The sequence below is a fragment of the Gobio gobio genome (genome assembly GCF_949357685.1).
Source record: "Gobio gobio genome assembly, chromosome: 20".
Taxonomy (NCBI): Eukaryota; Metazoa; Chordata; class Actinopteri; order Cypriniformes; family Gobionidae; genus Gobio; species Gobio gobio.
Genome location: NC_137113.1, coordinates 5968941 through 5992516, shown reverse-complemented (window position 1 = coordinate 5992516; position 23576 = coordinate 5968941). Strand labels below are relative to the sequence as shown.

General features: G+C 39.8%; 1 protein-coding gene across 1 annotated transcript in view; it reads right to left on the bottom strand.

Annotated features, from left to right (window-relative positions):
• Positions 1–15717, bottom strand: part of LOC307143667 (PH and SEC7 domain-containing protein 1) — a gene marked incomplete at its 5' end in the record, with an annotated part of 78754 nt that extends 63037 nt beyond the window's left edge. Inside the window, 4 exons of the mRNA XM_079845400.1 lie at positions 12538–12984; positions 13089–13608; positions 15186–15303; positions 15463–15717. Coding sequence (XP_079701526.1) covers positions 12538–12984; positions 13089–13608; positions 15186–15303; positions 15463–15717 — 1340 coding nt within the window. The remainder of the gene's footprint in view (positions 1–12537; positions 12985–13088; positions 13609–15185; positions 15304–15462) is intronic.
• Between the last annotated feature and the right edge of the window lie 7859 nt (positions 15718–23576).

The following is a 23576-nucleotide window of genomic DNA, read 5'->3' as shown; positions in this document are numbered from 1 at the left end:
TTCCAATAATGATCAAATCCTGAACTACATTTGCCCCCTTTTTTGGTTGTGGTAATATTAAAGTACCATGTAAACACCATAGTGCATGAATATGGTAATCATTCAGTGTTATATAATTCGGTACTCCATCACTTGACTTGACTTGACCATCACAGAACCATTGCACCACTTCAGTACTTTTTTGTAAGTGATGAAAACAGAAATAAAATGTATGAATGATCACTATTTCATGATAAAGGTACATTGTAACTTTCCTAAGAAGCACAAACGCCATTACAAGATATATAGGCAACAATTACTAAAATTTAGCATGGTCAATTCTGATAAACTGTGTTACAATTTTACATTTTTTGGAATAATATAACCATAAAGTCATAACAAATAGAAGTGTGTGAATTATGCAGAGACCAAAATCAAACTAAACAAACATTCTTTGATATAGCCACCGGCAAAAATATTCAGAAAGCTTCTTCCATTGTTTGAAGGAGATCACATGTTAAATTTGGCTGAATAACTGTAGTATCTGTGAGATTTTGGCATAGACCGTGGTTACCAAGCTAAATAACAAACACAAACAGCTTTACAGTCAGAAATCATTTCCACTTTGTAACTCTGTTAAACTGCTATTGTGACCTATTGATCCGATTTCCCCTGGTTTCTATAAATGAACGTGGGAGGCTGAGTGCCAGCAGTCCTCATCTCAACCCTTCTTATCAATGACTCATGCTAAATCCACAGGAAAAACAAACCACGGGCAGAAATGTGTGAAACTCAAACAAAGACGTCTGGAAGCAGAGCCGTTCTTAAAGAGACAAGCACAGCAAATGAGTGGTTACTCCATATCAGAGTTATTATTGTTAACTAAAACTACCACTAAAACCAACGACCTCACTTGTCGTACGAATCATAGAAATCATACGAATTGACCAACTCGCCAAACACGTATGATTTAGCAAAAATCGTACCAATTCGTACGAGTGAGGTCGTACAAATTCGTACAAATTAGCCACCACGTCAAATATGTACGAATTGCTGTGAGATCGGGTTGACTAAAACCATAAAAAGTGAAAAAAAAAAAAAAAAATGTAAGGCTAATTTTCAAGGCATTATTTCCCATTTTACATTTAGATTAATGTACTAATGTATTGGAGTACTAAAAAAAAGTTGCTGGACTTAAACATAAGTTGATTGTACTTAAAAATGCATGTCATTTTAACTTAAATTAAATTAAACTGACTTTAAAAAATTAGTTGAATCTTGCATAACTATTTTGATGACTTAAAGCAATGTAAAAACATATGTGGTCATAACTTGATGATCATAAGATTTTTGTTATTAGGCAAGGCAAGGCAAGTTTATTTGTATAGCACATTTCATACACAATGGCAATTCAAAGTGCGTTACATAAGAAATAAGAATACCATGTGTAAGAATTAAAAATAAAAACAAGGATAATTAAAACAGTTGTATTAACATCACCAGTGGCCATTAAGTGAACTGCAGCCAGCAACTCCATAGTGACGCGATTTTCTCTGCAATCGTCCCAATTTTCGTCCCAATCATCCTTCACATAAAATCTTTCTACGGGCTTTCATAAACAAGGAAGCGCGGGAAGGTCTCGTTTTTTAAGTTGTTTACAAGCCGTTCACACATTGGCAATAAAAATAGCGATTAATGCATGAAAATTCTGAAATATAGCCCCTTTAATAAAAATAATACAGACATATGATATCATTAAAACTTTGAAATGAAAAGGTAACACTTTATTTTAAGCCGACGTAGTTACCCGTTCACTGTAATCCCGAATAAGTAGACAAAACTCAAAATAATTGAGGCAATCGGTTACATAAATTTTTTGAAGTTAAGAAATTAAAAATTTAAGTCAACAGAACTTGCAGATTTCCATTTTGTACTCATACATTTTAATTGCTCTTAACTTCAAATATTTGAGTAAGGTAATTCATACGTTTAAATTAAAATGATCAACTTAAATATTTTTAGTAGTAGAAAACTTAACACCTTAACATTAATCTTGCACAAAAAACATTACATAACACTTAATTTTAGCATTTACTCTCCTTTTTGCGTGTCATGGCAAAGCATGCTGGGAAATAGAAATCCCAGCCCAGTTTCAGTTAAATTTAATTGTTAGTCTAAATTAAAAGAAACAATTTCATAAAACTCAAAACAATGAAACAATTCAGATTACTTCAAATATGTCAGTTTTGAGAACTCAAAAGAAAAAGAAAGTTCTAAATACTTACAAAAGTTAATTTGATTGAATTAATTTGTTTAATTTGAGTAGGCTCTACTCATTTTCAGCGTTGAGGTTGACAGTGTACATGTACTTACTACAGTTATAACAGTAAATTATGCATAATTACAGGTATCTAACCCTAAACCAAATCATAACCCTAACTTTAAGTCCATAGTAAGTACATGTAATTAATTAATATTATTTGGTACTTATATGAATACGTAATGTAACTTAAAATAAAGTGCAACCAATTAAAATAAAACCAGAAAATAGAAAATAGAACTCAAAATATTAACAAAAACTATAATAGTATATCAATGATATGATATAAATAACACTGCTCCATATTTCTGGATGGATCATCTAAAGGCCTGTTGACACCAGAAAAAAACTTGGCGCATCGCCAGTGAAAATCGCTTGGATGTGAACACAAAGTTTCTCGAAAAACGCTGGCGATAAACATTGCACGACAATTGTCTCGCTGTGCACAGGCCTTAGGAGTGAACAATTTGATAGTCAGACATAATTTTGGCCAAAAGAAAAACCACACCGTTATTAAAGCATGACTATTACGATTGCTCATACGGATCAAACCAATAACAAAATAGACAAATGCTTTAATAAAAATCAATTCGCTGCAGTAAATACTCACAGATTCTCAATTGTGAATATTGTCGGCTCATTGTGGATTTTCTGGGTCAAATCCTAATCCTACCCACCCTATAGTAAGTATATAAATATATAATTACACTGTGATGACACCATAAAATAAAGGGCAAAACTTTATTTTAAAGTGTCCTTGTTACACGTGTTACATGTGGATACTCTAGTAATTACTATGAATTGCTTAATTACATGCAACTAACCCTGAACCAAACTCTCATCCTAACCCTTACCCTACAGTAAGTACATGTAGTATATTGTATAATTACACTGTAACACGGACACTGTAAAATAAAGTGTAACGGGTTTGGTTTAGGGTTAGTTATCAGTAATTATGCATTATTTACTGTTACTACTATAGTAATACTGCGTTCCAGGCAGGTTTTTAGACCCGTAAGTTACGACTTCAAACCACGACTCACGACTTTGTAGCGTTTCAGGCAAGGAATTGTGGTAGCTAGATGTAAACAAAGCATGGCAGACCGTACAGGGTTTATTCTCATTTACTATCACCAAAGGTGCTTACTCCTTGCTTATTTGAGGGGAACGGAGGAGAAAAAAATGGTGAATAAAGCAAGAGAAGCTGTTATACCTTTTATTTTACGTTTTCCATGTACGACTTTCATAAACACCACATCGGTAGGGGCTGCCATTGTTGTTTCGCAGGCTATGTGATGTCAGAGCTCGTAACTGGGAGTACATCGATCTAGTACGAGTTCACGGCATAGACCGTAAAAAAATATGGACGACGCGACTTCATTGACTTCCGCTGACCAGAGTTGAAGCTTTCATAGGCCCGCTCACGGCGCTGACATCTTGGGACCAAGTCTGCGCAGTAGCGATCTCAGGACCGGAGTTGCGCAGTAGAGAGCAGGAAGTAGGAAATCAAAAAGCCCGCCCACACTCTCACAGATGCAGAACAATTCATTATGTTGGTGTGAAATAAACAGTTATAGAAATGTAGAAATGAAAGCTAAAGCTCCAAACCTCCTCCCGAAAAATCCCAAAAAAAGTCTGTTAGTGCCTTAGTGACAACTTCACTCAGAGAAGCCGTCAATCTCAGCTGTCAATCATGACATCACACCCCCCGTTTTTATAGTATCAAATAACTAACTAAAACTAAACTTATTTAAAAAACGAACACTTGAAATGAAATCATCGTCATAAAAACTGCCTAAAATGACAGAAACCATCTTTAGGAAACAATTATTTGAAGTGTAATTTAATTGTTTAGTGTGTCTCGCGTCCAGGGATGGGAATAGCAGCGTTATAGATAAACGGCGTTACTAACAGAATTATTTTTTTCAGCAACGAGTAATCAAACGAATGACTGTTTCTCCCGTTACAACGCTGTTAGCGTTGCTGAGAAAAACACGTGGCGTTACTATAATTGAGCTCACTGAAGCGTTTTTCATCCGAACAGGCTCTCTGTCAGTCGGACCTGCAACGTTTTTCTTTCTCTGGATGGTTGGTTGGTGTGTGTGTGTGTGTGTGTGTGTGTGTGTGTGTGTGTGTGTGTGTGTGCGGGCGTGCATGCCATGCGCGTTGGGGGGGTGGGTGTGGTTGTACACATAACTGATGATGATTGGTGGGTGGGAGACAAGATTGAGGTTGATAGGTTGAGTTCACACACACACACACCTATGACACACGCATATGCACAGTCACACACACCAAGTCCAACGACTTCAAAGGTAGCTTTCGCAAACTGGAAGTATAAGCGCTACTTTTCCCTCGTTGAGGTGAAAGGTAAGAATGTTTATGTAACATGCAACTTATGCCCAGGAAGAAAGAGTCTCTCCCCTCTCCACGCCTGCTGCAAAAATAATATTATTGTTGCTGTATAATATTTTTGTTGCGGCCGCAGTACATTATAAAAGTAGCGCAAAAAAACGCAACCCGTAATTTTTCCCGCGACTCCTTTTTTAAAATAGCCCAATTGTGCGGGAAAACCGCGACCCTGGCAACTATGGGTTTATGAACTATACTGGGACCAACCACAGGGGGGCGATTGAGGCGCGGAGGCTTCAGTTTCTGAGAGGAGCACTACAGGCTTGGTTCACGGGTGGGAAGTCACGGGTTTGACTGCCGTTCCAGTGCACTTTCACGGGTAGAAGGTTGGAAAAACGCCGGTTACGGGTTGCCTGGAATGCGGCATAAGTACATGTAAATGGTAAATGGACTGCATTTATATAGCGCTTTTTAACAGACCAATGGCCATCCAAAGTGCTTTACACATTGTCTCACATTCACCCATTCACTCACTCATTCACACACCGACGGCGGTGTCAGCCATGCAAGGCGCCATCCAGCTCGTCGGGAGCAGCTGGGGTTAGGTGTCTTGCTCATGGACACCTCGACACTTGGTCAGGTGGAACCGGGGATCGAACCACCAACCTTCAGGTTTGTAGCCAACCTACATGAACCACTGAGCCACTGCCGCCCAGTGTAGTAACGTGCAGTGTTGGGGGTAACGCATTACAAGTAACTTGAGCTACGTAATAATATTACATTTTCCAAGTAACGCATTACTTTTCAAATTTACAACAAAATACCTGAGTTACTTTTTCACATGAATTTGACTGACAGCTCTCCTGCCCCCATGTTGAGAAAAATAAGTGCAGAGGCGTTGTGTGTAAACATGATGGTTATTGTAGTTCCAGACTAAATGTGAGCATTTATTTATCTCACTTGCACAATAAAGATTCAGTACTCCTCAAAATGATTAAAATCAGTCAAATGCAAAATCAGAGTACTATGCAAACCTCCAATAATTAAATGTTAAATAAAACAACTATTTTTATGCAAGATCTACCTTTATATTTAATTTACCAATGTCTTGCTGCTGACCTTTGATGATGAAAATTACTAGATTTTTTTGTTTTTATTGGTAAAACTTTTTTCTCCTGCATCCTATTCTACCATTATCCAGAATGGCAGCACAGCAGAGCTGCGCCCTCTACTGTTCATGCGTCAATTTGCATTTTTACCTCAGCCTGGGGCTTATTATTTAAATTTTGGTATGAAAAGGTCTTTACCGTTGCACAAAAATATAACTTTTTTTGTTATAAACAAAAACAAGCCCAGGTGAGGAAAAAGTAACGCAAAAGTAACGTAATGCATTACTTTTCTTAAAAAGTAACTAAGTAACTCAATTAGTTACTTTTTAAGGGAGTAACGCAATATTGTAATGCATTACTTTTCAAAGTAACTTTCCCCAACACTGGTAACGTGTAACAACGTCACCATAAAATAAAGTGTTACCCTGGGTTGTTGCTAGGTTTCTGTAACAGTTAGTAACCATTTTCGCTGAATACTTTCAAGTTAAACTCATTAGGACACTGTACTCCTCCTAACACAGGAGTACAGTGATGATCTGCATCCTTTCCAAACCGTGTGTACCTGTACGGCGTGTGGCAGCGGGTCAGGATGCTCCTCTTCTCCGGCGCAGAGCAATGCCAGCAAAACACTGATTGTCGAGCTGTTTTCCTCAGACCACCTCTGCCAAAACGCCTCTCTGATGCGAATCTCTGGATCTGAGCCATGTTTGCATTAACGCTCCACCTGAGCCGCTCGCCCAGCGACTACGCTCAATTATCTCCTCAGGTGTGTGTGGACATCTTTCCTGCTGTTATAATCTATTTGTGACTGAATTAATCTGTCGTTTAGTCATCAGATGTCTGTATTCTAACAATCCTCGTAGAGCTGTTTAATTCGCCTCACAAACTTGACAGATTTGTCTTTCCAAATGAGTTTCTCTCTCTCTCTCTCTCTCTCTCTCTGTAAACTTTGTTGACGCTCCCTAATGACCTTCTCAGTTCAGTGTGGCATCTCTCATCTCTCAGTCGCTCTCCTCAGTTCACACACACTTTAAAACGCCTTGTTTTCTTTCTCACGATTCTTTAGAATAATGATAAACAAAACGCTCATTTGCTCACGAACAGACCAGCTGAATCCCTCCTCAAATGAGTGTTTAATCTTACACGTACAGTAATAATTTACAGGTGTAAACAACCCCGTTCTGCAAAGAGAATTTCACAATGAATTATAATTGAAAGTATTCACTTGTGCATTTAAGTGTTAAAACTCTGCAGTACAGTTTTTTGCGGTAAACATCAATGAGTCAGTAAAAGTGACATGACTGATAGTGGGCAGTGCAGTGTGGGTAAACCAGAATAAATCTGATCATACATTCCATAACTGCTGCTTCTAAAACTGACAAAAAAACTAGCAAAGAGAACGAAATAAAGGATGAGCTTTAAATTTGCTCACATACACGCAATACCGCACAAAAATTTGGGGGTCAGTATGATTTTTTTGTAATAGAAATTACAATTTTTATTCATCCAATTGATCAAAATCGTACAAAGGATTTCTATTTCATCAAATAATCCTGAAAACAAAATGTATCATGGTTTCCATAAAAAAATATGAAGTAGCACAACAGTTTGCAACATTGATAACAATCATAAATGTTTGTTGAGCAGTAAATCATCATATTAGAATGGTTACTGAAGGATCATGTGACACTGAAAACTGTGGAGTAATGATGATAAATTCATCTTTGATCACAGGAATAAATGACATTTTACAATATATAAAATTCTTTTTTTTATATTTCCAAATATTCTGTTTTACTGTATTTTGAATCATACAGACCCCAAACGGTTGTGTATATTCACATGCAAACAGCTTTATGATGAATCTTACACTATTGTTCTCTGTGCTCTTACCTATGGAGGTTGGATGAAATCAAAAACGGAGAGAAAGAGAGAGCTAAAGAGTGTTTTTCTGTGGCACTGGGCTTTGTCTAAGCACTTCCACAATGCTGCTACTGTTCCTGCCACGCTGATTGAACAACACGCAAACAATTTTAATTGGCATAACAACTGCGCACACTCATTATAAGATATCTAAGGATTTGATTGGTTCACGGGTTGGCTAACCCTGGGCTCCTCCAGAAGGTTCTAAGGGGGTCCCCAGAAAATTTCAGAGAATAAAAAGACAAAGTAAAAAATGTTTAAAGGGTTAGTTCACCCAAAAATGAAAATTCTGTCATTAATTGCTTACCCTCATGTCGTTCGACACCCGTAAGACCTCCGTTCGTCTTCAGAACACAAATGAAGATATTTTAGTTGAAATCTGATGGCTCAGAAAGGCCTCCATTGGCACAATGCACGGTTCACACTTAAGACCCTTAAAAGGTACTAAAGACGTCGTTACAAAGTCCATCTCACTACAGTGGTTCTAAAATAACTTTATGAATCGGCGAGAATAGTTTTTGTGCGCAAAAAACCCCTAAATAACGACTTATATAGTGATGACGATTTCAAAACACGGCATCATGAAGCTTCGAAGCGTTATGAATCAGCGAGTCGATTCAGCAGTTTGAATCGCCAAATTTCAGCAGTTTGGCGGTTTAACACGCGATCCGAATCATGATTCGACTCACTGATTCATAACGCTTCGAAGCTTCATGATGCCGTGTTTTGAAATTGTCATCACTATATAAGTCGTTATTTAGGGTTTTTTGGCGCACAAAGTAATTAATGACAGAATTTTCATTTTTGGGTGAACTAACCCTTTACAGTCTAACAAACATTCTAACTGTTTCATTTCTAAATGTTTCTCTCCTTTCTTGCCGTATACATACTTTCCAGAATCGTATATGTTTGTTTTGTATCTCTCGAGTGAGTTTTTCTCACTATAGTCCCCTGTATCTCGCTCACTGGGGTTGTAAGGCGGTATTCTTAACGCAGTAAGTAAGCTGCTTTCATACATTTATTGTGAAGTCATTTTTAATTTAAAATGTTCTTCTGCAGGTATACATCCAACATTAAGTATAGCCAATTTAAGTTTGGAAACGATATGTTGCATTTATAATGTCACACTTACTATTTATCTAACAGTTTAAATGTTTTTTTCATACATACAAATATATAGATGGGTTTTAGGAGCACATAAAAGGTTCATCATATTTGGGGGTCCTTGGCATCATAAAGTTTAAAAACCCCTGGGCTAACCAATGCCAATCCATTATGCACAGTATTTAACCTGTTGCACCTGATCAATATCCAACTTAGGAATTTCAAAGCAATATTTCCTGATGAAATGTGGGTGGTTTGATCAATAGGGATGCTTGGTTCTAATAGTGACACAAATAGCACTTATGAGTGACTGTCACCACCTAGTGGTTTAGTTGAGCTCCTACAGGAGTGATGTGCTGTGCTGCACACTTAACATTTTACAGCAGGTGCTAACTTGTTTTATGAGACAAGAGACATGGCAGATTTAAAATATAAGAGTACAGCCTATAAATGAGGATTTATGGAGCGAAATTCTGATTGTGGAAATAAATATAATTTCTCAAACTATTCCCAGCCTCCCTGTTTTCTATGTTTGCCTCAAGGTGATCTATGCGGCAGTTACTTCAGTTCTCTGCCAGCAATCTGCTTTGCCTTTCATCTGTCCTTCTCTCTCTCTCACACACACACAACATATTGCTTACAATCCACCTCAAGTAATCTATCCTGTCAAACCAAACTGAAAGTGGAATGTGAATATACAGTACATAATTAATAAAATACATGAAATATTTAATATAAAATCATGTAAATGAATTTAGACTAAGAAAATCACAAAATTAAAGTGCCCCCTCTCAAAAATGATACCATTTTAAATGTTAATTTCATTTAAACATTTAAATTTCATTTATACTCTAGAGAGTATTGCCATTCTCTCTAGATTATGAGGTGAAATATAACGAACACTTCACAAATCTGAACAAGATTCACCAAGTCACAGTAAATAAAAGTACAGTATGTTTCACTTCAAAAAAGACTGCTGCTTGCAAACTCCATCTGCTGGAGAAACTGAACTATTGCAAATAATATATTGCTGCATCCCAATTCGCCTACTTGTACTATGCCCTAAAAGTACACCCTGTTTTTGTGAAGAAAAAGTACATACTTTTGAGTGTGTAACAGAAGAGTAGGCGAGCTTTAGGACAAACTACTTCATCATAACTGCGTCTTTAACGTACAGCTCTGTCACTTAGTTACGTGCTTCCTCTCACCATTTAAACTGCCCTGTCACACACAGGGCCGGCGTTTGCTATAGGCGAGCTAGGCGGTTGCCTAGGGCGACAAATGTGTTGGGGGCGCAGCCAGGCGCCCTCTAGTGGCGCCCTTAAACTTATTTCCCATTAAGCATAGAATTAAAACAAGCGAAATAAAACATACTGTTTATTAAACATGATCATCCTTGGGCGCCCCCTCAGCCGCACGTTTAATTACTTAACCTGATTATTAGATTGAATTGAAAGTGAATATTGTCTAGCACAGGCGTTATGTCAAGCAATTGGTCATCACTGGCGCGTTCTTCAAAAATGAAGCGGTCTAAACCCTCGAGTACACAGGGACGGAAAAAGAGAAAGGCAGACGATCACAAGAAAGCCCAGTATAGAGGTAAGTCTTCTCATCTCAGCCATAAAGGTGTCAAACGAAATAAATTTACTTCGTATTATCGATATTATCAACTAATATTGGACGGCATTGGACGTTTTATTGCTGTCACTAAGCTATCACTAGCTAGCTAGTTATCTACATATTACTACGCATTTCACTGACAATAAGGAAATCCAGACGAGCCAAATTTTAATGCTGTGTCAATTTTGAAGGTGAATATAAATGCCAGAAACAACTGTTCATCTTTTATTATCTAAGATAGGGATAGAGCTACAATAACTTATATATTTTAATTTTGTAGTGGTAAGTACAGTGTATCTATAATAGCACTTTTGTTTGTAGAGGGTATAGTTAATCCAGTTTATGGGTCATAATTTGCTTAAGTGTCTTTACAGGTGCTTAAGAGAGTTTTTGCACAGTTTATGGAGTTAATATTTGGTAAATATCCTTGAACATTCTTTCTAGCATTTGTGTATGACCAATTTATTGCAGTTGATCCTTCAAGTCTTAACTTTCTTGATTAAGTGTTGGAGTGACTATAAAAGCATTTTTGTTTGTTCATCCATAGTTTGAGTCATAATTTGTTAAATATCCTCCAACTTTCTTTGTAGCATTTTTGTATGTGCAATTTATTAGAGTGTATCATTTAAGTCATAATTAGCTTTTTAAGTCTTGGAGTAACAATAGGAGCATTTTTGTTTATATAGTTTTTATAAATACTTAACCCATTTGTGCCCAATTTTTTCTGAATGGCATGTTCTGCATTTATTTTCCCCAGGTTTTTGTATTTTTTCTTGAAAATCGTATTTGAATCTGTGGCAACTATAGTTGCCGGTGGGCAAATATGTTGTATGCACCCCTTCAATGTCATTTAGCATCTAACTCAAAATAACTGCTTTCAACAGATCAATCTTTATTCATAATCAAATTTATTATGTTTGACTAAGTATACTAAAAACTATAGATCTGTTGTAAGATGTGTTTTGTTTGGATGATTCTAGAGACCTTCATGATTATGTTGATATATATATGTCAACAAAAAATACTTATTAGTAACATGAAAATGACCTTTCTTTGGGAGGGTTTGCCTTCGTTGTGCTCCCTGGAAGTAGGGGTAGGAAGTTGGCAGTCTCATGTGACAGGAAGGAAGTTAATATATTTTTTTTTTCTTGAAATCCTTTATTTGGTTGTCTGCTTGTGTGTCATTAAGATATAAAACATGGATAATATCTAGAAAAATACTTACAGAAGGAAAATGACAACTATACACTGGCAACTATAGTTGCCGGTGGGCTTAACAATTAGGGGGGGGGGGGGGGGGGGGGGGGGGGGGGGGGATTATGGGCGCAAAACTCAATCTCGCCTAGGGCAACCAAAGAGCTAGAGCCGGCCCTGGTCACACATCTTGTCGTAGTTAAAATCATCCACATTCAATTGAATTGAATTGAATTTCCTACCGTTTCTGAGAGAAATATAGTAGCACGTTGATCTGCCAGTCATGGTTCTCTCATGCTAAGAACTCTCCTCATGTGTTTGCAATTTGCATAATGATGCATTTAAAAGTTAATGACCAAACGTATCTTTACAAGTTCACAATGCTGTTGCAGATGAAATGTATAATGTGGATAACCTCAGGTTAGATACGGATTATTAATCACTCAAACAAATCTCTCTACTTAACCGTCTGACTTGCACATCCGCCATGTTTGTAGTTTTTTTTACACTTTTTATCTGTGTTTGTAGTTCTAATCAAATAATTATTACGTGGGCGATATTAGCCGTTAGAGTGTGCATGGATCTGCGCTTCGGATTCTAACCGGAAAAAGTAGACCATCCGGGTATCTTTGGAATACTCATTTCAACATACTACGATTTGGGACACATTAATTCTAATTTCGAATACTATTTAGGACGGATAGTCCTAAATTGGGACAAATTGGGACGCAGTCTCTTAGTCTATGAGCAATAGCATATTAGTATCTGTATGAAGGACAGGTATTCGGGTCTCTCTGGAAGAAATGATAGCAATATCTCAATGGGATTCTCCTGGTTAAATAAAGGATAAATAAATACTCAGAATGACATACTTCCATGGCATTTGCCACAAAAAAACAAACAATTCCTCACTTTAGTGATGAAAATGACACAAACCTGGGCAGTGAAAGTGGTGGGTTGGTCTGCCAGCTCTGCCCGTTGCGATCATCTGACCCACTGCTGAGACGTTCACTGGACGGTGCCCGTGTGGCATCGGTGTCCCCTGTTATGGTCAGCACAGACTCTGAGAGGCTGGGCATCTCTACGTGAGCCAATGGAGCAAAGCTGAGCTCCACGATTTGCCGCACACTCTGGTAGATCTGACCGTGCATTTGTGGAGTCAGTGTCGGGAGGTCAAAGGTCAGGACAGTTTGAGTGCTGGAGGTCAGATGGTCGAGACTGTCCAGACTACTGTAGGATGTGCCCTTGGCACGATGCGACTCCATGATGTTCTCAAAATGCCGGCTGAATGTGTCCAAACTGTCTCCGGACTTTCTCTGAGGGCCACGGACCAGGATGGGAGATTTCAGAGCTGGGTGGTCGTTAATGAAATGATCTCGGGGCCTAAAAAAAGATGATCTTGTTATTTCTGTTATTCTGCACCACATTAAATCTTTACACAGTTTTTTTGAAAGAATAAATCAGTGTGTGTGTTTGCCACTTCCCACCTCTTTAGCATTATGCTGTAAAACTCTTCTCCGGCTCGCTCCTGGTCAGCCATCAACCTCCTCACATCGCCCTGCATCCTGACAGAGACCCAGCTCGCAACATCCTCCTCTTCCTCCGCTCCTTCCTCCTCCTCCCCATCCTCCTGTCCATCTGTTCTTTCATTCGGCATCTCTCCTAGAGGGCTGCTCCCAGCACAGGAAGTTCCCATGACACTTCGGTTACTTCCAAACGCTGAGTCAGCATCCTCTTGCTCTGCTAACAGCACTTCATCTATGTCTGTCTCTCTGTAACATCGTAACGGAACGGCGTCCAGATCGGTCTCAGAGTATTTTAAAGTTCGCCGAATTATGCCCGTTTTGGGGGAGGTGCCTGGGGCGGCAGGGGGTGGAGTCACTAGCTCCACCTCTACGTGTTGAACATCATGATTGGCTCTGAGAGCGAGCTCCTCAAGTGGCAGAAAAGAGGGCGGGATTGGGGTGGAGTGTCCACTTGGTGGAGCTGTGGAGGATTCTGGAACATCTAAGTGGATAAAATATAATACTCATTCAGCTATGAAGGGAAATAAATCAATCCATTTTGGTGCCATTGATACTGACAAGGTTTTGCTGATGACTATTCCAGCTCAATGATATTGCAGTGCATGAGTTACTCAAACACTTGCATACACTTGTACTTCTGCCTTAAAATAATCATAGAAACTAGAGATGCTCCGATCAGCATTTTTGGGGCCGATCACCGATTACCGATCACCAAGATCATGATCTGCCGATTGCCGATCACTGCCGATCACAGAATGGCAGGGGAATGGCAATCTTTTATCTATAATCTTGCAGAGTTTGCACCATTTGTAGAAATGAAACTAACTCTAAATTAACTGAGTCAAGATCTTGAAGAACCACCAAGTGTTTATTTTAGAAAATGAGATGACTTAAGGCTACTGTGGGCCATCTTTCCCAAATAAATGTATATAATAAATGTATATTATTATCTCACTTAAATATTTGATCATGCAGTGCATTTTTGTTTTTAAAAACAATTTTTCAGGTAGGTCTAACATTAGTATTGAGGTAAGAAATACTAAAGACATTTAATAAGAAATCAAATGTAAATTAATATTGGTCTTCCCTGAATAAATTTAATTAGATTAATCCTTACACTTAAGGTTGCAAAAGTTAGTCATTCAAGAGCAGTGAGTGTAATAAAGGTTCATCAAACACCACAAGACAAAGAGAAACTGCGAGACAGCAGCAGTTTATTCGACAGCTGTCACTTTAAGAGCGAACACGGATACGGTTACACACAGCTGCACAAACGTTCACTCGCGAGTCACGACGGGGTTTACGTGCACACTCGTCAAGACGGTCATTTAGTACATACATTTGTGTGTATCTGAAAATTTCATTGCAATTTGTACTCGCAAGCTTTTTGTGAGATGGCCTGTGTGTGTGTGTGTGTGTGTGTGTGTGTGTGTGTGTGTCTCTCTTCAGACCGTGCGCGCGAGTGCTGAGCGGTTTGAACACTGGCAAGACTTAAAAATAAATGCAAATGGTAAACTTTAGTGACGATGCGACACTGCCTCGATTGTGCAAAGTGGCAAATCCTGTGTCAACTGTGCAGCTCGATTTTAGTGCACATGCGATGCGCTGATGTGAAGCCATTTGAGCATTTTGAAAGGGAGAGAGAGAGCGCGCGCACGCGGTGATTCACGCGCACTGTTTGTGAATTTACGTCCCACAGAAAGTTTTCAAATGACTGCGTAAGTTATTTAATATAGAAATATGAATTGTACCTCACCTTCAGCATTATAATTGTTTTACCCGCGCTGGAAAGAGAATGAGACTGTGTCGCTGCATATCATGCCCTAGCTCTCACGGCAGGTGCGGGTTTTATGTGTCGTCAGCATGCGATCGGTTCATGAGATCGGTCTTTTTGGAGACCGCCGATCAATCATCCCAAAGCGATTATCGACCGATCGAGATCGGTTGCCGATCAATCGGAGCACCCCTAATAGAAACCCGCAATTAATTGCTTTTTTATCAATCTGAATGATCTTAAATTTAGATCAGTGATACTATAGAGGTCAACAGGCTACTTACTCTTCTCTCGTTCACTGGCAGTGTTTTCTGCTGGAGTGCCAAACAGAAACTCCCACTTGGCACGAGCAATTTTCTGACAGTGCAGAGATGGACCTGGCACCAAAGAACCGCCATCCGACTGGATCACCCACACAAAATCAACACATTAGTTTATAATAAACAGTAAACTTAGTGCACTTGCAAACAAAGGGTCTCATTCATTGTAAGGAACTTTAAATGGTTCTTGTTTAAGAATTAGACCATTTATGTAAAAATGGTTTTACGAACAATGTCTCACCTGTATTCCGGATGACGGGTGATCTGAATGGTTGCTGTTCTGGCTGGACTCAGGTGAGATGCAATCTCTGTCTCCTAGGCTTCCCGTAACTCCACTGGAGCTCGGGGATGACCCAGCCAAAGCCTGGTGTTCTCCAAACCCCTGTTCATCTTCCCCTCTCTCCCCATCTCCCTCTTCTAAAACCACTGGCCCTAGAAGCAAAGCCTGCCTTCTCCTCCATTCTGCCTGTCTCTGTTGCTGCGTTATCCTGGTCATCTCCTCTACTCTTTCCCCTGGGCTGTGGCTAACACTCTCCTCTCCTCGTTTTGTGACCTCAACCCTTTTCCTGTAGACTGGACTGCTGCTCTTGAGAGTCCCTTCAATTTTCTCTGTCAAACTGAACTTCACTTCCTCTTTCTTTGCCTGCTCTTTCCACTGCTGTCTAGATGTCCAACTGACTGGAGAATCGTCCACACTCTGACCGATGAACAACCGCCTGGAGATCTCCACGCTTTCTGCAATGACATGGTCATCCCAGTCATCCTCGTCCAGGAACCAGGGTTCCCCGGAGGTCCACTCCTCTCCAGTGTACTGTGGAGGCTTATGACGGTGTAAAGTGGGGCTGTCAGAGATTGGCAGGTCAGCTCTAAGCTGACGAGGATCTCGGAGTGGAGAACACACGTCTGCATTGGACAAACTTGGACGAAGAAGACGAGACGGGAGGGCTGGAGAATCAGGGGCTCCCACTGGGACAGAGCAGAATGAGTGATTGGCCAGGTCATCTCTTAAATCTGAGCTCTTAGAAGCTTCATGCAGGTGCGGAGGAACCCCATTTGTTGTAGAATGGTCTTCATGCACAGGTATGTTCATCTTAACAGCCAAATGCTGCACTGGACTCTGTTGCAAGGTCTCATGCTGGATTTCTCTAGAAGGATACCCATAGTTTGTGCTGCTTGGATTAGATGAACCTCTGAAAACAATGGGAGGGGGAGAACTGCGGACCTCGTTGAAAATTGTTGACACCTTGGTGGCTTCTTCTGCAATCTTGCGGGCAACCTCAGGGCTGTTCAGGGCTGAGGAGTTATTGCTGCCACTCAGCTGGTTCAAACCATGAGTGGGTGTGTTTGTAAGGCTGGTTCTTTGTCCTGACAGAGGCTTGTCTTCAGCTCGGCTTCCCCAACTTTGACTGACTGGTGCGGAACAATCTTGCTTTGAAGGGAGGTTCTGGTTGGGGCATTGTTGGGACCTGGAGGTGGATTTCTGCTGGTTGTTATGCCCTGTGTTGGATGAGAAAGCATCTGATGCTGGGCTTTTGGAAACATCACATGCAGTTTCAACCTTGCCTGGGTCAGGATCATGGCGGTAGGCACTGCTGTTTGGCACTGGTGAACCTGCCCAAGACTGACATCGCGCCCTCTGGCGTTGGTGAAACTCCGGACTCCAGTCTGGGCCACGAGAAAACATGCACTTTAACTGGGGAGAGCCAAACTCCTCCAGGGCTTGCTGTGTTGCAGCTTGACCGACGGGATCCAAAGTAGAGGAACAAAATCCTGGATAACCCATGTGCTGGTGAAATGGACTATTATTGCAGGAAGACTCATTAGGTCGAGAGCGCTTTGGATCACTACACCTCTTACGTGGGCTAGCCGCTGCCTCCTTTATTCCACTGGGACTGTTACAAGGACTCTCCACAGTTTTGATGTGAGGCTTCTCAATGTAGCTGAAAGTGACCACGGACCTCTGTCCGAGCTCTGGTTTAGAGTCCTGGTGATGACTGCAGGCTCGACAAGGTGTCCCTGGACCAGATGTCCGTCCAGAGTATGACAACGAGTGGACATGTTTCAATTGCTTACTGTCGATGTTGTTATTGAAGCCAGAGGACACCTGTTGGAATGGCTCCTGCTGGGGAATGCTGCGTCTTTGAGGGGATTCCAGAGAAGTGTGTGAAGGCTGCAGTAGGAAGCTTACATTTGGTTTGAATGTGCTGCTGGGAGGTGTGGAAAATCCAGATGCCGCCTGTGCTAATTTGGTCAAGGCCTCAACAGGACCATCTTGCTCCACTGTCGTCTCACAGGAACTACCTTTCCCATCATGCTCTGGAGGGGATCTCACCTCCACATACAAATGCAGGACTTTTCCAGTTTGAGACATGGCGTCATAACAGTACAACACAAAGAGACACTGAGATGAAGACTGAAGAAAAGACAGACAGAGATCCTTTTCCTGTTCTGGTCAGTTCTGTGACTTGTCCTTGAGCGTATTTTTAGTTCATGGAGCAGCCATTCTTCAGATACCCTCTCCTGCCAAACCAGCCACTACAGATGGGGATGGCACGGACCATTGCACCTAAGACAAAAGGAAGAAAGACATTTAATAAATTGCAATTGTTTAATTGCTACCAACATTTTTTTTTTCTCTTTGCCACAATCATCATTGGTTTTCTCAAGCTTTATAAAGTGAAATATGAAGTATGGAAATCCATAATCGGAATTTGTCCTCTGCATTTAACCCATCCAAGTAAGTGCACACACATTAGGAGTAGTGAGTAGTGAACACACACACACACTGCAAACTGCTGACACACACAGCTGGAGCAGTGTGCATTCGGGGGGGAATTGGGGGTTAGGTGTCCTGCTAGTATTGAGAATCAAACCCGCAACTTTCGGGTTACCAGTCAGACTCTCTAACCATTAGGCCACGACTGCACAATGACTTTAAAGCTTAATGCATCATTTTCTATAAAGCTTCTTTGAAACAACATGGCTTGTGAAAAGGCTTATACAAACAAAAATGACTTGACTTAAATATTCGATGTAGTGCATAAATGCCATTATGAATCTCTATGTTGATGTTTAACAGGGTCTGTAAGGATAATTACAATTGTTCCAAGACTTCTTTCGAAACACCAGAGATTAGTACATTTCTCGCAATGACATATCAGTAGAAATCCAATTACAGAGAGGCAGCAGCCCGATTATATCAGCAGTGGTCATCTTTCCCACTGATGCATACTCATTCTATCGTTCACACATCCATTTATCCTCTGCTCTATAGTACTAAACAAACCGAGAGAATGTTCTCCAGCAGAGACTATATACACCACTAAACAGAGACTTCCAGACTGTCATAACTCTTTTGAAATCGACTGATGGTATTTTACCTTTTTTTGCATTTTTTTTGCAAAGCCTTTCTGTATGAAAAATGCCAAACTGAGCATCTGCATGAAGGGATGGGCTTATTTACTGAAATTAATCCCTTAAAATCCTACAGTTGCACACACACACACACACACACGGATTTACGTCATGTGTTAAACCTCAGTGACTCATACAGTAAACTCCCATTCAGGCCTAAAAGTATTAGCAAAGCATATAGATGATGATCTTGCAAAATTTACCCATAAAACGTGTAAAGAAAAAATTAAAATAAGGGAATAAATGGACATGAATTTGGCATTACATAAAAAGAACACACAGCAGAATGCCGTGACTGACCAATCAGAATCAAGTACACCAGGTTTGACAACTGACTCGTTGAAAATGACATTCTTCATCACACTGGAAGGCACAGTTTTTCACACATGCACCTCTACAAAAAAAAAAAAGGTGTATTTTTAACGCAGAAATATGAAGCTCCTCTACGGAAGTGTTCCTGCAGCCTCTGAGACGCCTGGTGATTGATTGAAGGATCTCTCGTGTTTTGCACACACACACACACACATGCACACACTCTTCTGAAAGTGCAGGTGCATGTCATTGACTTTGCTGCTGTAGCACAAGTGAAGGATAAATGAAAGTAGCTCTCATGTCAACAATCGATCGGTGAAACACATATGCACGCACACAACCTGTTACTTTCCCAAAGTAAAACCTCCACTGACACCGTTTACTCTAAGAAAGGGTCTTCATACTTGAAGCCAGAACCACTATAACCGAATGTAGGCTCACACAACTGAATGTATTTTATACTTCTGCTGGCATGCATTAAAAGTACACAGACCAGGTCAAGGTTTTGCTGGTTAGCATGCCCTAGTTAGCCCCTGCTGGAAGATGGCGGAACGACAACATCTGGACTCAAAACTATCTTCCATTTATTGATAGCTATTCAAAATTACAACATTTATGCATTCAAACTATAAATTGTTATCAGTATGTTTAAACTGAGCTACTTGAAGGATAATTTGGTTAGTTTCAAGGTTGTCCCTGTATAAATAAAATAAAAACCTGTGCATATTCGAAAGAGTCCAAAAGCCTGAAACCACAATAAATACAATTCTGGAATTTTTCTTTTAAACCTGTAAATAAATAGAAGTTTCCAGGATTTTGAAAGTGTTTAAACAAGGAAAATCTATGATGTAAAATAAATATTTCAGATTCTGCACTATATCCACTAACATATCAATACAAACACACCAAAGCAAACTTTTATTGAGTACACATTATACTAGAAGTGGTAATGTTTAAGTTTAGGCGGAAAAAAGAGTTTATGTGTGCACTTGATTTGAGGTAAAAGAACAATTGCTCACACAAATGTACGGAAAACAACTTACATGTATGTATAAAAGCAGATAATGTTAAATGAATAGTTGGTCCAACCGAATTAACATGAGATATGCACACAGCCTGTGTTAATGCTTACAGTATAACCCTGCTCTGGTTCCTCAATATCATCCCTCTCTCCTTCACTCATTTTCTCCCTGGACTTTCTCTCTCCAAAAATACTCTCTCATCCTTCAGCACTGCAGGAATATTACAGGCCATCTCAGCTAATTCACTGAAAACCATCTGTGCCGTCGGAGCCATTTAAACAGACACCTTCACACCAGCTCTGTTACTCTAACCTTCCTCATTAAAGGCCTCGCTAAATACCACAATCTGCGCCACTTTATTTCCCCAAATTCCATGTGCAGCTTATTTGAGAAATGCGAGAGGAAAATGCATGTCAACAGGATTCGTGAGATTCACACCCGATGGGTTGTAATTGCACCGGGACATTCACCTGACAGAGTATTTCTTCACTATAACAACAGATCCACCTCTAGCACAAGCACTTAGTATAACAGTGACAGAGGAAAGAATAAGACACTGCAACAGCCGTAATGACCCCTCTCGGGAATCAGTGTTCCTCAGGTATCTATTCTGCATGTTTACCGGCTGAATCACAGTCTAATTAAACAGCGCCACAGAAACCGTCTCTAATGTCAACAGAGCAGGATCTGTGCTAATATTAGCCGGATGCATGAGTATCTGACCGCAGTCCTCAGATTCTCCTTCAGAGCACAGACAGCTTAGCCTGGCGTGGCCATACTCAATTCTAGTCAGAATATGAGTCTGGTACCGCTCCATTGAGCTTTGATTATGGGGCGTGTTTCAACCGAGCCAGGAAAGACCTCAATTGGATAGACCCACAACCAATCAGAGCAACGGAGCGACGCGTAACGTTAGTTGTCAAATGTCAACAGAACTCAACTGCACTGTGTTGCCAAGTCCGTGTTTTTCTCCATGTCCGCGGGTTGAAGCGACCCCAATTATGTGATTATATAAACCCAGGAATGCGAATTTTAGCAGGCAACCTTGCCAAAATAACATATTTTGCCAACCAAACGCCATTTTTTTCCGGAGAACCCCCCGGAAAGTTATTGTTTTGGGCTATAGTTTTGAGTAGCAATTGTGCGCGACATTGCAAAAACACTTGGAAACCCTGTCTGCACGCACGCTGGATTAAGTAACTTTACAAGAAAAAGATGAGTGTAAACGATCTTTGCCAGTAATAAAATAATTTAAGGATACACAGAGTACTTACCAACACGATCATCGTTTCTGAGAGAAGTAGTGAAGGTGAATGCATATACGAACAAGTTCTCCGTTTAGGATAAGAGCAAATTCAACCCAAGAGCCTTCGATGACGTGGATGATTACGTTACTGTTGATCATCTGTCAATCATCGTCTAAAGCCCGCCCTGACAATTTCATTGGTCCGAACAGTTTTTGTTCGGGCATAATTACTCCTCTATGGAGCGAGTCCAGACCGAATTGCCCGAGCAAAAAAGTTTGTGGGCGGGGCTACATTCGGCTGGCATCCAGGCTACAGACAGCTGGCTATTTTCACCACAGTATGAAATCAAAATTGGATTGAATGCTCGGATCTGATTGGTTGATGAACGTTCTAAGGTGTGCAGTTATTTTCAGGCTAAAGTAGTTCCAGGCAGGTTTTGACCGCATTACAGTTCCATATCACTCCGCCAAATTATTTCAGTCATTTCAAAGATCTTTAAAGCAAAGAACCAAAACTCACAGCGACACTGACCAAGCAAATAAATATAGTAAACAATAGGATAAAAACAACAAATTAATTTTTTTTGTTTGCCACAAAATGAGGTTTGATTACAATTAAATATATTTTTGTTCAATAATATTTTTTCTTCTTTTTTGGTGTTTTGAGATAATTTTATGATTTATAATTAATATTTATGCAATAATTATATTATATATATATATTTTTTTTTTATTAAAGCTGTATTTCATTTTAGAGTCAAGCCTTGGCCTCATGAATTTTTTTTTTAAATGAGATCGGTGCCATCCAGTGGACACATTGAGGACACATTTTTATCCCGCAATAGCACATTTTTACCACTATAGTGGTAAATATAGCGTTTTATAAAATAATGTTAAAAATCATAGCTTCATCAGAATGGTCCGAAACTTGGTGACTTTATTGGTACTTGGTATATGAACACCCCAAAAAATTGGGGTCAAAAATGACCCCCATAAGAAATGAATGGGAAATTCGTTTTTTTTTGTGCATACAATCTACAAATCAGCCAGGATGCAGAAAAAAGGACTCAACAGAGAAGGGGTGAATCTCTAAAACATCAAGAGTGCAAAACAGAAAAAAACTTCACACACACACAAACTTAAACACACAGAAACACACACACACACACACACACACACACACACACACACACACACACACACACACACACAAATTAACGCGTGCCATTCCAAAAGCTAATTGTGTTTGTGTGTGTGTGTGTGTGTGTGTGTGTGTGTGTGTGTGTGTGTGTGTGTGTGTGTGTGTGTGTGTGTGTGTGTGTGTGTGTGTGTGTGTGTGTGTGTGTGTGTGTGTGTGTGTGTGTGTGTGTGTGTGAGTGAATTTCCCATTCATTTCCTATGGGGGTCATTTTTGAGCCGAAGGTCTTGAGTGTGATTATTTTTTTTAGACCACTTAGACTTTTCAAATCCTGTCCCCAATTTTTGGGTCAGAAATGACCGAAGAGCCCCAGAGGGTTAAATGTTAAGATGTTAATTGTAAATATATTAACTAATATAGCTTTAAAACATTAACGCAAGTAGTAAATAATAAAGATGAACAAATAAACATATTACAAGCAATAAACAAAGAGTGATTTTAATATTTAAGAGTTTCTGAACATTTTCCATTTAAGGGGTCCTATAATGCAACTTTTAACTAAATGTCAAATAAGTCTCTGATGTCTCTAGAGTGTGTATGTGAAGTTTTAGCTCATTTTAGATTTAGATCATTTTTTTACAGCATGTTAAAATGGTCACTTTTTGAGGGTAAGCAAAAACGCAGCATGTTTGTATGTCCCTTTAAATGCAAATGAGCTGCAGTTCCCCGCCCCCTTTCAGGAAGAGGGCGGAGCTTCAAGAGCTCGTGTGAGCAGCTCCAATTACCTCACGCAGACACACACTGAAAATGTCAGAAACTGTTCAGCCTTTTATGTTCAAACCGGAGTCGGACAATGATGGAGAGACTCAAGAAGAAGTGACAGCATGTGGAACGAGACAGGACGTTTATGTTCCCTGGGAATGGGAGATGGGACTCATCTCCCATTCCCTTTAAAAGCCAGTTGAGCCCAAGCCATGGCATTTGCTATTTAAACAACGTGGCGCTAGACATGAAAATGATAACGTCACACCTGTTGTCGTATTGGCTGGGTGTATGATAGGGCCCCTTGAATTAAACAAGTTTAAAAGTAAAATGTATTCCATTAATCTTTGTTCTTAAAAACATATTTTTACAGTGTAGCTGTAGAGTCATTTATATGCTAAAATTTGACAAAATACACCTTTAGCCAATGTGTCTAATGCCTATCCAAAGCGTGCTCACAG